Genomic DNA, 16124 nt, shown 5'->3' with positions numbered 1-16124 from the left:
TCATCGGTTCGGGTGAACTCCAGCCCGATCCAGAAAAAGTTCGAGTCATTCAACAACTTCCAAGACCAAATACTAAGAAAGAATTGAGAAGTGTACTTGGATTATGTGGTTTTTACCGAGATTATATTCCGAAATATGCTGAATTAGTGTATCCTCTAACAGAATTGACAAAAAAGCGAGTGCCGGAAGAAATTCCCTGGAGTGAGGTGCATGACTCTGTGTTCTCACGTCTCAAACGAGCCCTTGTAGAAGCCCCATCACTTTACACACCAGTGCCCGGTAATCCTTACATTATTTACTCAGATGCATCACAGATTGGAATAGGAGCCTGTCTTTCTCAGCGAATAGGAGATAAAACTTTCCCAGTGTCTTACGCTAGTCAAAAATTGACCAAAACACAACAAGCCTGGTCAACTATAGAACGAGAAGCTTACGCTATTGTGTGGTCATTAAAGAAATTTGAGTCATTGATATTTGGCTCTGAAATAGAATTTTACACCGACCACAACCCTTTACCGTATTTAACGAAGTGTGCTCCTCAGTCATCTCGGTTACAGCGATGGGTGTTCGCTCTTCAAAAGTATAATATAACTTTGAAACATTGCCCTGGTTCCAAAATGCCACATGCGGATGCATTATCTCGTCTGTTTCCAAATACTCTGACTTAAATATTGATTGTTTACTTTTTTGATAATTTAAAGTTTTTTTTTGATTTATATATTATTTTGAATTTATAAGCAAGTTATAAATTTTAATAGTTTAATGCTACGTTATGTTAAATAATTGAGTGCATTACCTGATTATTGAAAATGTTTTATTATTTGAATTTAACTACGTTATTTGCATTATTTGAAATATTCATTAATATTAGTGATGAATGTTAATTGTCATTTTAGTTTATATATTTACGATATGGTTGTTTACTATCAATTTATATGTTTTGTCAGATTAAGTATCAAGGGAGATACTTCAATCTTGCGTGGGGGGTGTAGTGCCCTTCGCCAGAGGGCGCTTCGCACACTCACCTCCGAAAAAGTATTAATCAGAAAGAGAGAGAAGCATTCTCGGGACTGACTTGCGAAGTCAGATACGATCATGTCACTAATTTATTTATCTTTTTATATTATTTTTATATATGTTAATAATAAACAGTGTTGTCTATATAAGTGATAGTTATTTATGAGAATCAACCACATAATATTCGTGAAGGAATATTACAATTTTTATGATAGGAAATTAAATGCAAACTTAAACGAAAAACATAATTATTTATTCATTTAAAATAGCTTTATCATTCATAATTGGAAAATTTGTTTTTACACAAAATCATATCAGTTGAGATAATTTTTATTGACGCAAAATTTCAGTCATCCGTTTTTTCATGACGCAAACAGAAGTGACATTTTGGCACCAAGAAAAAGATACCGATTAGAATTAAAATTATTTGTGAAAAAACATGCACCTTGAATAACAATTTTGAAGTCAATGGAGTTAACCTATAAGAACAACCAACATCCATCAACGACCATTTTATATAGGAACAAATAATGGACGGGATCATGAAATTGACATGGCATATGCAACTAGTTTCAGCATAAGAATAATTTTTACTATTTGTAAATAATAAAAAAAACACATAGCAAATAATTTGTCCTTTTTTTATTCTTTTAAAACTCTGGCAGATCAAGGAACATAAGTATACATAATGTACACTCAAAAAAGTCAGAAAAATGGTTTTATATAATTAGTAAAGTAACATTAATTTGCTGCAAGAATCAGAGTAAAATTTGATCCAGCTTGGAAAAAAATTACATATTTTATTACATGTGCAATGCTGCACAGTAATTAATAAAAAGTTTTTAATTTTCTTCACAAAAAAAAACACTAAATTTATATATTAATTTGATATTTAGATACATAAATTTAGAATTCATAGCTTAGAAATAACTCACCAAAAACCCAATTTGTGTTTCGTAGTTTAGCTCCTCGTAATAGTAGCTGGTCAGCTCCTAAAGGCAGTGTTCTGTAAAATTTTAAGTAAAAATATAAAAAAAATTAATATTAAAATGGTTTTAGCAATATATTTAGATACTTTTTAGCAATGAGCCAGGCTCTCTTAAAAAATTTTAACAATAATAATATTAAAACATATTTACAATGAAATATTTCAAAACTGATAACAGTAGCAACCCAGGTAACAAAATTCAAGAATTTAAAAGTTGCTAAGATCAGATGGATAATTTTCCTTTTTAACAACAAGCAATATAATGCAAAGTGCATGTCTAAAAATGTTTCTATGATACATTTTTAGTTAAAAATTAAGTTATCAAAAATAAAAGTAACATAAAGAATATTTTATAAGAGTTTTAGGATTGCATTATCAATAGAATAACTTTAAAAACTTAGCAATTTGAAAATAGAGTTTAGAATACAAAGAGAGAGTTTAGATAAGAATAAAAATTAAAATAAGAATCTATCTTGGAAACGATTGTATCAGAAAATTACAATAGCATTGATGAAACATTAAATAATAACATAAAAGCAAATTTAAAAGACCAAACATAACAAAAAATGGTTGAAAGTGATATTTAAGTGAAATTAATTTAAAAAAATACTTTCTTTATTTGTTTGCATAGTGAAGTACAACTTTTCGCAAAAGAGGGTCATAAAAAAAATTCATATAAACTTATTCATTAATGTAATACACATTAGTCAAAATTGTTTTTTAAAAGACGAAGTATATGCATAATATTTTTGAATTAAAAGATTTAAAGATAAGCGTACATTGTCTTTTATAAAATTAAAAAACAGGTTTTCATATTTTTCAGAGGAAATAAATATTTTTTTAACTACACATAAATTATTTACAACTTTAAATTTTAAATAAACTCTTTCGTTTTGAGCACGTTTTGCTTAAACAATTTTAGACCAAGCAAAGACATTTTATAAAATGAGGTATAACTTTCATTGAAATATGCTTAAATTCATTAAGACACAAAGTTTCATTTATGGAAAATAATATTTTATTTAGGAAATAAAATCGTGTGTGTATGGTGTGTATATATAAAATATATATGGCTTGTATATGTAAATGGTGTGTATATGTGTGGTGTATAAACATGCTATGTGTGGATATAACAAATTAATGGCCAAATCCTTTAGTTAAACACTAGTTTAAGATTTATGCTTTATTTTTTATTTACAGAACTTGCAGCTTTAATTCATCATAAAAATATGCTTAATCTCAAGTGAAAATACATTTTCAAAAATTGAAGCTGACAATAACTGTTTCACAGTAAAAAACTAGCGCATTTTGGAAATTTCTCAACAGGAAGTGCTTACTCCAATTGAATTACCAATATTTCATAACTGTCTTCAGAGCCTTTAAAAATAGCAGAAAACTAAAGTTAGTTAAAAATATATGTCACAGTGTTAATAAATTTTTTATTTATATTGAAATTATGCAATTACACGTCCAAAATGGGTTAAAAAATTTTTTTTTTAAAGAAATCAAAATACTTAAATCCTTTGATACCTTGAATTGATATCTCTTATTTAAGTATTTTAAAATTATAATTTCAGCATTTTTTTCTAAATTAACTGAAATTTGAACATTAATTTTTTTTAAGTTTAATTATGTATTTATTTCCAATTAATTTTCAATTGGTTTTGTACCCCTACATTAGCATTAAAATCATGTTTAAGGATCGGTGATACACCTAGTTATTTGCAGAGATAAAATGGAAATGAACACAAGCTGACAAGCAATAATTTTTGCCAAATAGAGCAAGTGAAAAGGATAGAGAAATGAAACATTTATTCCAAAAAATAACATTCAAAACTAAATTAGTGAGCATTCTTGTAAAGCAAGTGATATTATGTTTTGTCTCAAGCACACAATAAGCAAATGATACTTGAAACACATTCATGCTACCTTCTTTTTTGAGAACCATGTCCTTCTAATGCATCATAAAATAATCTAAAATAAAATGTATTAAACATAAAATATAAAGTTCTGCAAGAACTACATCTTAGCCACATAATATTATACAACAGATTCCCGACTACCTGATCTAATGTGGTAGAAAGAAGGCCCGGATAACAACAATTTAAAAAGAAATGTTTAAAACAGACAAAAAAACAGAACAGTTCCACTTCCTATCCCCTCTCTCTAATAGATAAAAAACTTGTTAAACAACTTAAGAAATATTTAAAAAAAAATTACTTAGTATTCATTAATAAACTATCATAACTTTGTAAATAGCATAGTCATTTCAAGGTTTGTGATTTCCCCTCTCTCTACACTTTTCTCCTCTCTGTTATTACGGTTTTGTCAAATTTTATTTTTTTTTCTCCACAGTAGTATGTTTTTGTAAGAAGTTGGAGTATATTGCTGAGGAAAATAATTTTCAAAACCATGGTAACGGAAAATGGTAAAGTGGGGAAATCATATAATTTTGACACTTTTTCCATTTAGAAAGAGTACGAAAAATTATGCCTAGACAAATTCAACTGTACAGTTTTTATGATTTTTGCACATGGCAAAGACTGAAACTAGGAGGTTGGTAGCAGATGACCCCTTAAGCTTTTGTCACTTTTTCTTCCTCTTCCCCCCACAATGAGCTTTACAATTGGTGGGTTGCAAAATTTCTTATTTTTTATTAGGATGGATAAACAAAAGCCTACCTACTGCACATTCCTTACAATAATTTTAGGTAAAAAACACAACACATTAATAACATTTATTTGAAGCGAAATGCACATAATTTTTCTTTAGCAGAAACTAATCGTTTTCTTTTTTAAAACTTTGAAGTTATTTGAATTGACAAAATTTTAAATCATTTATACAGAAAATGATTATTAAGTCAATGAAATATTTTAGCTGAAAGTTGAGTATCATGTTTCCAAGTCACTTGTTATTGTAATGGGCAGCTATGTGATTTACATAAGGCTAAAACTAAATTGATATGATATTGATTCTCATGGGAAAACTTAAGCTTTACCATTAAGTTCATGTTCAGGATTTAGGAGAAAAATACAGATACTGTAATGTTAAAGATAATTTAAGACCATTTCTTTTGCAGTCATCTCTTAATCTTTTCACATGACAGCAACATTAATAGAGCAAAATAAAAGTTTCCTATAGCTTATTTCAAGCTACATGTACTAATAGTAAAATAAGCCGGGCAACAAATTTTTTTGTTGTACTTATAGAAATACTTGATCTTGCCAAATTCAGGGAGTTAGGACACATCATCAGGATAAAAATTGCATGGGAACCCATGTTCAGAAATGTTTTTGCAAACGGCTAGAGGCGCTTCCCTATTAGGAAGAGTTCAGAAGTACACAAAGAAACAGTTCAAAATAGGGAAGCACTTTGAAATTTGCATATTTCTGCAAAAAATACACTAACATTTAAAAAAAAATTCAGTAGCTTGGAGAGAGAAACTGATCACAGATTTGAAATCAGTGATAAAGTGTCTAAGATATGTTTCAAAATCACATGCAACAAAATTTTTTTCCCCAATGCTATTAACTTAAGTATTTATTCAAAATAGAAACAAAACTATTTATAACGATACTTTAAAATTAAATGGGACAATTATTTTAATACCCCTTTTAAATTGAAATTCAGAACAATATATAAACTATAATTGCCAAACTATACATTTTGAAAATAAAAGAATAAAAATGCTCAACTTACTGTTTCCCAGCTATTCTTAAATTTCCAGTAAACTCATATAAATGTCTATTGGGGGGCTCACATTCTAAAGTTCCATATAAACAACCTAAATCTCGAGGAGTCAGCCAATGAGACGTTTGAGGAAGACCCTACATTTTGAAGAAATGTAAGATAATCATAATAAAAAATAATTTAAAAAAATTTCTATCATAATGTATAAAAGAATAATAGACCCTACATTTTGAAGAAATGTAAGATGATCATAATAAAAAATAATTAAAAATAAAAATTTCCAGCATAATGTATAATATTTAAAAGAATCACAACACATTAAATACTGACCTGTCTAATTTTTAGATTTGTTTCTCCATCCAAATTGGCAGTTTCAATGTAGCACATTGCATGTGGTTCACTGTAAATTAAAATTACTGTTAAAAATATTTCCAAATCTTCAGTAATCTAGCTTTTCATGTAAGCAATAATGCAAATTAATGTTCTTTTAATATCATTTTAAGAAATAAGTATTGCTTACATAAAGTATTGAAAACTAAGATAATATTAAGTACCTAGATGAAAAACAGGGTGAATTGTTTTTAATATTCAGTTTAAGTTGAAATTAAATATACAATTCTCAACATTGGAAATCCCCTAATATACCATAGAGCATAAAAATGAAATTTTCTGAAGAACACAGAAGAAGCAAAAATGAAACGTTTATTATAAAATATTTAAGCATAATGAAATGTATAACAAACACATAGCTTGGTTTCCTTAATTTAGTTTCTATATTGTTTTCTTTGTTCTCGATCATTAGTTCTATATATGACTGATCATGTTTAATGAAATTTAATTAACTATAATTAAGAAATAGTTTTAAGGTTTGCTTATGAAAATTAAATATATAATTTTATTGTTATTATAACAAATATTCTCTATCATTATTTTAAATTTTTTTTATTCCATTTCTAATTTTAATATCCAATGACAGAGGGTTGACAATATAACAATAAAAGAACAAGAAAAGGATGAAATCTGAATTACAAAAAATCTTTTCCTCAAGGATCTTATAGAACATCATAAATGTCCTATGAGCATAAATGATGTCCTACAAACATGATTAGGAATGTGAGCTATTGCATCATTAATTAATGTAAGCATTATCATTTGAAACTGTTAATAAATAAAGGGGATGAAGATGAAAAGTTTTACATTAATCTTATAAGAAAATATTAGATACTATTTTTAAATAAGCATTATTTTTTTTAATATAAATTGAATAGTTATTTTTTAACTGTAGATATGTTTTACAGATTTATGAGTTTTTAATTTCCAACAAGAAAACAATAGATTACTAGGCAAATAATTTATTAAAATGTAATACCTTGAAGATAGTAAGACTATATCAGCTGGAAAAAACTGACCACTAGTAAGTTTTAAAATATCACCAACTTGAACATCTGTCCACGTAACCCAAGTCCAATGACCATGTTTTAAGCCTAAAAATAAATTGAACTTAAAATTATACACACTATCAATGTTTTTTTAAGTTGCATGTTAATTATACTGAAACAGAAATACAAAAGTAAAACAATGTATAAAAAAAGGATAACATACTTTGCACTTTAGCTTTGTTTACTCCATCATCCGCAAGATGACGTTTCTAAATAAATAATATAAATTTATAAGTTGTAAGTATTATTTAAGAAAATAAAAATTTTATGAATACAATAGATAAAGTAGTCTCAAAAACAAAGCCATATAAGTCTGAGCTATTATCAAGGAATATAATACAAATACATAGTAACTATTGCAGAATTAATTATTAATTAAAAAATATTTGTGTTAGATAATATCAATAAAAAAATCATCCAGATATAAAAAAAATTATACTGAAAAGCAGGGAGAAGTTCAGTAAAAAAAAAAAAAAAAAAAAAAAAAAAAAAAAAAAAAAAACTAAATAGAAATCCAAAACACATTTTAAATAAATGAAAAAATACCAGACATTTGTGCAAGAAAAAAGTACATATAAGAAGCACATAAGCATATATCCATAGAATTTTATCAATGGTTCAACAAAAAATATTGATGAGTAATTTTTTTTAATTGAATAAATACGAATCTTAATGTGTGATTTTTGAATCACATGAATACAAATCCTGATGTGAGATTCTTTAATATGAATCTCGATAGATTTTTTTTAATCATTTGAACATGAATCTTGATGCATGATTTTTAAATCGCATAGGCGAAAATTCTGATGTGAGATTGTTAAATCAATAGAATGAACGAATTGGGATGCATGATTTTTAATTGAGTGAATGTGATTTTAAATCCTGTTTACATACTTAGGAAAAAGCACAAAAACGAATATTCTTTCGGGAATTAGAAAAAGCAGAACTTTCTTTAAAAAGGAGGAATTTTTCTCTTTATTTATTTGAGCAAAAAAATGGAAAGAAACTCCTTGCTGGAAAATATAAAGTTCTTATGAATTAATACTTACAATATCTTCTGCAATTTCTTTGATGGCAGATATACTTAAAATGAAAATCAAAGGGACGCCTGTTGTATAACGACCAGTAGGTGAAACATTAGGTATTTGCTAGAGGATAAATAGGAACAATATAAATAAAAAGAAACAAAAAAGAAGCACTAATAATTTTTTCTTTGTTTGTGTTTTAACATAATCTTTGATAAATAATATGAAAAGTTTAATCTCAAAATAAAAAAAATTCCTTTGTTTTACAGATCAGTTGAAAAAAATTCAATATGTTTTGAGTGCCTAAATAAAATGTGTCGTGTTAGGACAATATGTGCAAACATATCCTGTTAAGAAATATGCAAAAAAAATAGCTTGAAGTTACAGTTGCAATCAAAGTTACAAATGCAATTTTGAACTGTTTGGGTCATGATTGCACTCTATTGTTGTGAAAAAAATACACATAGAAGTTAAAAGTAGAGTCTGTTTCAATTTTCACAATAGGAGACAATAGTCTCAAAAATGTTTCACAAATTTTAATTCTACTAAAAAGAAATGTTTAAAAAGTTAGTACTTTTTTTTCCCTGCATAAAAAAGGGATACACACACTTCAACAACAATTAAAGAATGGTATCAAAATGTTCTTACTTATGTTATTGTGTGAAAGAAAAAGGGAATTTCTACCTTATTGAAATTATAAGAGCATAATATCTTCTTATGATTATATTTAACACAAATGTACTAAAAGACTTAAAAAATTTTTAAAAAAATTATGAAAATAAAACATAAGAAAAAAACTTATATTTTAAATATAGTTCATTACCTGAAGGAGAGCTATAAACAAGAAAAAGATATTTGAATAGCGTCGGAATTGTTCAAACAGGAACTTGGGTAAAAATGAAAAGACGTTGTATTTTGCAGTGCTGAAAAAATAATAAGAAAGAAATAAACAATCAAATAGTACACCATTGAACAATTTTAAATTTAAAATGGTTATGGAAAATAAAAATATGTTTAAACTAAAATTTCTAATAGACTTTTTTACTTTGAAATGTAACACTGTTTTCTTACATTATTTTCTGTCCAACCTGAGAAGCAGAAAACCTATTTGATAATGCTAGAGAATATTAAATATACCTTAAACTTGAAAAAACTGTCAGACATTCATTAAGCAAGGTATTTTGCATTACTTAATGTAAGTCCTTTCTGCTGCATGCAAACAATTCGCTGGAGATTTTTGTGTACAATATTTTATCATGTTAAGACATCTTAAATAATAATCAGTGTTTTTTTAAAAAAAATTTTAGAAAAAAAAAGAGTTACTTAGAAATGAATCATTTCTGCTTAGAATTTAGTGGTTTAAACTACTAATAAACTCCAGATTATCAGTGAGAATTAGGGAGGAGCAAAATTTACAATGCATTATAAAAAGGTCAAAAATATTACTAGTTTATTTAAACTTTTTTTTTAATCTGGATCTTTTTTTTTTCACTTTAAGAAACTACTTTGAGATAGTTAATTTTTGTTTTGAACTTGGTAATTTAAACAGCAGAAATGAACTCTAGAATCACTGTAAAAACCACTCCTTAATCAAATATGGATATTCCATAAAAAAGTTGACAAGTTTCTGTTACACCATAATTAAAGCACCATCCCTTACTGCTTTGTAACATTTTTATGTTGCAGCAAAAAAAAAAATAAAAGATCACGAACTACTAGATAAAATCATTGGATTGAATCTCAACTTGAAAAATCATAGCAGGACAATATCTATCAATTACAGAATGACTTTAATTTGGATAAAATTATATTTACTATAACATTAATAACTAATAAAAGCAATTTCCTCTACAGAATTGCTAACTTTTACACATTTTGGGTAAAATTTCATTTTTATTTTTAAAGTTGTAATAAAATTTATACTTTCTATTTAGTTTGTAAATTCAATTTAAAATTATTCTGACCACCACTGCATATAAATAAATCAACCTATATATAAATGCATGATAATCATACAAAGTGCATTTTAATCACACCAGAACTAGTTCAGGCATTAAGACAGGACAAAGTGTTTTAATAAAATTACTCAAGACATGCAACCTTAACACAGTGCTGTAGGAAAAATAAAGCATCAGACAAAAAATTTCATCGAATTAATAAATATTACCATTATATCACTATCATTAAATACTACATCAGGGTGCGTAGTCATCTTTCAACAAAAATAAGCACCTTTTAAGTACTTTTTAAGCACTCAAAAATATTTTTAAGCACTATATACATTACCAAATGCAAAATAACTTTCTGAGACTTTAAATGATTATGATAAAATAACTAGTTTCTGACAAAGAACTCTTTTCTTTATAATATTAGCTATTATAAAATGATCAAGAGATTTTTTTCCATTCGATACCAGAGGGTGGAAAATAAAGTCAGGAATTGAGAATATCTCGCAAAATGCAGCAGAGTTGAAAAATGAGAATGCAATAATCTCACCAAACCTAGCTCAGTAGACGCACATACGAACTCGCAAGTATTTCACCAAATACGTAAAATTATTAGCGCTTTCATATGCTACAGACCGATGGTTAGCCGAAATATATTGTGGTTCAATAAATTGCAAAAACATTGAATAGAACAATGTGAAAAGCCTGCTTTTGCATAATACTTGGCGAAAATCGACATGGTAGAGAAAAAAAAATCTCATTTCCTAAAAGGGAAAATTAAGCACTTTTTAAAACCACTCCATGAAAAAAGAACCTTAAAGGGCTTTTAAAGAAAGAAAATCAAAAATAAGCACCTTTAAAAACGCTATCCACCATGTACAATCCAATCTTGTAAAAATTTATTGCAGCTTCGAAATAAACAAATTTAAACAAAAAAAGTTATTAAAAATAAATTTAGGGAGGACGCACATTCTTCTCACCGTTAATATATTCACTATAATTTTAATTATATCTTAGAATGATTAAAAATAAGACACTCAAGATAATTTTTGAACTATTTACCAAAATTATCACTTAAATGCTTGAAAGTTATTGAATAATGAATGAATGCCCAGAAAAATTTAAAAAATTGAATTCAATTTTTCAAGAGGAATAAGTGAGAAGGGGTTAAAAATTGATACATAGCCATAATTAACATGATTGATACCTAGCAATAATTATTTAAAATATTTTATGCAACTTACCTAAAACAATATTTACAATAAATAGTGACAAAACATAGTTAGATTATTAACAGCTCATAATTTTATTTTTCTTATATAACAATATACATTTTTCCTATTAAAAGAAAAGAGACGAAAAATCTGAAATTTACTTAATTACACTAAAAGACAAAGACAATTTTCGTACAATTTGTCACTATTTTTAATCAGACACACAAGAAAAATGAACAAAAATATACATTAAAATAGTAAACAAACTGCATCGATTAAAATGCCCCTATTTAAAAAAAGTAATTTAATTATAGCCAATAAGTTAGTTACCTTATTCTGTTATTACAATATTTTTGTTTTTGAAGAGCATTCAAATAAATAACTCTGTGTTCTGAAAAATCAGGCATTTCAGTAATGCCCGATGTCTGATCATCGTCATCATCTAAAAAAATAAGAAAAATAGTTCAATATATCAGCTTTTTTTTTAAAAAAATATTAATTTAAATTAAAACATAACATTACAAGAACAAAAAAAGTGCCATAAAATATCCTACTTGTTGGTAAACTCATCATGGATAGGTATCTAAGAAATGTTCACCTCTTGCATTTCAATTTACTTGTTAAAAAGGAAAAGAAATAAAATTAAAATGATGCATGCAAAACAGGATTGCTTATGAAACAATACACTATAAAGAAAAATTTAAAAAAAAGGATAAAATTAAAAAATATTTAATTATTTTTAAAAAAAAAATGGAAGCAATTTTAAGAATGAACAGTTGGATATAAAAAAAAAAGTTAAAGGAAAGGAGATAATGCAAACAAATGTATTACTACAAAAAGAACAAAAGATGACACAATTAATTACAAGAATTATTAACAGGATTTGAAATTAAGGAAGGTCTGAGACTACTAAACTTCAGCTGGACCATCATAAAATAGTGGTCCTTAATGTAATAGGATAGTAAGCTACTTTGTTTCTCGCGTTTTTGTTTTCCTATTTTTGTCTGTGATTGTTGCAAAATAATATATTTCATCATAATTGTGACATTACACATTTTCTGTATAAATTAATTTCGTAAACTTTAAAAAAAACAAAAAACAATAGAAATATGGAATTGTTCCATTAAAAATGAATACAGACTAATAGTCACTGGTCCTTAGATTAGAAACTAAACTTTCTTAATTTCTACTCTTGATTAATTCAGATTTTTTAAAGATCTGACTTTCTCGCATTTGATGCTTATTCAAGGCTGATAGAGCATAGAATGCAGTCAATGTGATAGTTTGCAGATACTGGCAAAGAACAAACTTCTTTTTTTAAATATAATCTAGAGCTTTAGATCGACACAATTGGTCAACAATCAAGAAGTACAATATACCTTCTAGTTTTCAAAGAAACTGCCTTTTCAAATCACAAATTACATGAACATGATGAATTTTATTACTTAACAGTCATAATCTATGCTTTCTTTTATGTCTTCTAAATAGTTTGGAATTTATAAAAGAGTGACAATAAACAACTAGTCAAATTTTTCTTTTGTGACGCAGCTAAGATAACTGAGCCTACAGCCAAACCGTAAATATTTTCCTCCTAGTGCTACTTCATCATTGCTCTGAATACGAGCAAAAATCAGTTCTGAAGAGTGCAATAAGGTTTTCCCTTTCTCAGAAATATGCAAAGCAGAGCTTGTTACATAATAGAACAGGTTAAACTTCATGCCCTGCCTCAGAGAGCTTACTTATTAAATGCTTGAGCTTTAAACAATTGAACAGGGCGAAAATATATTGTATCAGACAATAGGAAAACTACCCCACTAAATATTAATCACGAATAAAAATTTGAGGAAATTAAAGAATAATACACAAAAAGGTATAAAATTGGGTGCTCCTTGGATTGGGCACTGTACTTAGGAACTTTAACTGCATATAAGATTTTCCAGTTTTTAAGTATTTCTTTTACAATTTCTTAGTGGTGTAAAATCTAACTTTTAAGTAATTTTTCCTGTTTCTTGTAAGAACATAAAAAATAGTCAAAATACAAGGAGCACATAATTGTAAATGTTTACTAACAAATATTCACTAGTTCAAATAATAATTTCCCTTTGAATCTAGTATTATATATATATTTTTATGAATTAGATATTAAGATTCTTAAGAATTTTCACTATTAAAACAAGAACTAAGGGGTTTCTGCAACATTGAATTATAAGTTAATTTGTTTTAAGAAATTTAATTTCATTATTGATACGCTTTTTCCAGAATTAAACTGTCATATGTTTCCCATATTTTCAGACAAAGCGTCATTAAATTAAAATTTAATCATTCAAAATATCAATCTGAGAATCAATGAATTACACAACTGCCATAAGATATTGCAAGAAATAGTTTAAATGAAATAAAAAGTAAATTTGAAAGAAAATCCGGTAACGGATCACGTAATACCAATCACGTAGTATAACATGCAAAAAATAAAGAGTGGTGCATAAAAAGGAGAAAAGTTTCATTGATTTTAGGAATCATATTAACTACCTCCTAATTCCCCCAAATCCCCGTAGAGTCCAGGTTTCATATTCGCATTTCCTAATTAGGTGTCACAAAAAAAAAACAGAAAGTTTACAATCTTCTGCACCTCTCAAGAAAATATAAATATATTTTGTTGCCAAAAGCATTTTTCCATAAAACATTTTTTGTTGTTTAGCTTCCGGTGGCTGTGAGATCAAGATCACTATAATGATAAATATCAAGAGCTATTTCTGCTACTCAAATTATTCAGTAGTTAAGTAGTCACATTGCATATTACGCACTTATTTTGATTTCAAATGCGATTCGTGGACGCGCAAGTACTGTAAGTAATTCCCAATAGAAAGCATTCACACTTTATGCAAAAACTTCACATATACAAATTCGATGATGCGAGTTCGAACTTGATTGGAGAGTTTTTTGTGGATTAATATATTTTAGCAATCAGGTTCTCCGTTGCGTTTAGGAATTACACATATGTGAATTTTTCTCATACAGAGCGAATGGCCCTTTTGCGTTTAGTTTCTAAATGTTTTGAACACTCAGATGCAGTATTAATAACCACTTAATTTTCAATCAAACCTGATTAGTGTAATGTTTTAACAATAACCGATTCATATACAATGCGGAGCAAATACATATTGGAAAAGGTTTAAGAACTCTCAATTAGATGGAATACGCATTTCGTTACGCAGGTTTTTAGGAAAAAGAATATATATATATATATATATATATATATATATATATATATATATATATATATATATATATATATATATATATATATATATATATATATATATATATATTGTACTCAAATCTAAACATTTGTCCTTGCTCAAGTGTCTTATTTATTATTAAAACAAACAAGTGGAACTAAAAGGTACTATATTTTCGAAAATTAAAGTGTATTCGCATCGACTACTTAAATTCATTAAAAAAATAAGTTAAAAGCAAAAGAGAGATGAAAAAAAAATAGTCTTTTTGCAGATCTAATTTTTCTTCCCTCCCTTATGTGTGAATTTTAGACAACAATTGTTACTGTGTAATTCAATATATTTCATTGTAGGGGCCCATGAGTTTGCTGTTTTTTAACAATTAAGAGCAAATTTTGTCCGTTGCAGCAACGTTAGTGGTCCTAAATAGAAATTAGTTAACTCGTATTTTACGGTATTTAATAAAAAAACAAAACAATATTTTCTGAAAAGAATTGTATCACATCCCAAGTATCACCTAATATTAGATAACATCAGAAAATCGGTGAAATCTGACGTTATCTTGCACAACTTCTGATATTAGAAACATACAAGAGATCGCTGTTTGCGCTGCATTATATAATATTAGATTCTACAGAAACTAATATTATCAAGCGTTTGCCGTAATGTTATTTTGCATTAGTTATGATGCTACAAAATATTAGATTTTACCTTTTCTGATATTATCATGCGTTGCTTTTTATTTTTTGAGTGAGCAAGAGGAAAATTTGGATGGTAGTAGAATAATTCGGCGATATAATTTTACTTAATTTTCTGTATTGTTGCGAAGTAGTAAAACGTGGAACAATAGTTTCATAATGTCATTCCATGCATTATTTACTTAGCAATACAGAAATATGAAATAAAATTATTTTAGCGAACTCTGCTACCATCCATTTTCCTCCCTCTTACTCCAAAGTACATCTTATGTTCAGTTGATTTTTTTTTAATATTTCAAATTTATTTAAGAAATAATACTATGTCACAATTTTCGATATTGTTTTCCTTTCTTCATACAATGGGTTTTCTGACAAATTTTATATCATTGTTAATTTTCAAGTCTTTAATTTTAAAATGTATTCTTAATTTTCTTAGAAATGAGCTTATTTTATCAAAATCTCAATTGAATGTGTTAGTTTGTAAAACATATTTTATAAAATGTGTAACTTAAGCCATTTGTAATTTCACAATTATCATTCATTATTCATATTCGGAAATTGTAAATTAAAAAAGTCACACTGCATAATTGCAAAGTTAAACTTACATTTGAATTGAGTTGAGAATTTAACTAATCTTTTTTTCTTTTAAAATTTAACTAAGTCATTCATTTCCAAATATATTAAAATAAAATTATATCTCCAATTTTTAAAATTTAATTTTTTGTAATAGTTGAGACAGTAAGGAAAATTTAAAAATATTCAAATTACTTACTTGCTTAAATTTTTTCACTGGTATTAAATGGAAAAATGCTTCCGTAACTTTAATCTTTCAGAATCTGAAATTTTTCTTACAAACCACTTGAAACAAAAC

The 16124-nt window shown here is 26.9% G+C and overlaps 1 protein-coding gene across 7 annotated transcripts in view; it reads right to left on the bottom strand.

Annotated features, from left to right (window-relative positions):
• The window catches only part of ATP8A (ATPase phospholipid transporting 8A1), a 75118-nt gene extending 61136 nt beyond the window's left edge, over positions 1-13982 (bottom strand). For 4 of the 7 annotated variants that reach the window (XM_043048169.3, XM_043048173.3, XM_043048170.3 and 1 more), the window contains exons 1-9: positions 13849-13977; positions 11650-11761; positions 8983-9082; positions 8184-8282; positions 7298-7343; positions 7065-7179; positions 6026-6095; positions 5705-5832; positions 1953-2023 (exon numbers count right to left, since the gene is read on the bottom strand). In XM_043048169.3, the coding sequence (XP_042904103.1) occupies positions 1953-2023; positions 5705-5832; positions 6026-6095; positions 7065-7179; positions 7298-7343; positions 8184-8282; positions 8983-9082; positions 11650-11761; positions 13849-13888 (781 nt within the window). In that variant the 5' untranslated portion in view covers positions 13889-13977. Of the gene's footprint in view, positions 1-1952; positions 2024-5704; positions 5833-6025; positions 6096-7064; positions 7180-7297; positions 7344-8183; positions 8283-8982; positions 9083-11649; positions 11762-11873; positions 11936-13848 lie in introns of all 7 variants that reach the window. The other 3 variants (XM_043048171.3, XM_071185391.2, XM_071185392.2) reach the window with 1 other exon arrangement.
• Between the last annotated feature and the right edge of the window lie 2142 nt (positions 13983-16124).

Source organism: Parasteatoda tepidariorum, chromosome 5 (genome assembly GCF_982258835.1).
Source record: "Parasteatoda tepidariorum strain Cologne lab strain chromosome 5, Ptep-v5.0, whole genome shotgun sequence".
Classification (NCBI taxonomy): domain Eukaryota; kingdom Metazoa; phylum Arthropoda; class Arachnida; order Araneae; family Theridiidae; genus Parasteatoda; species Parasteatoda tepidariorum.
Note: the sequence above shows the minus strand (reverse complement) of the source record. Positions and strands in the feature narration are given on the sequence as shown.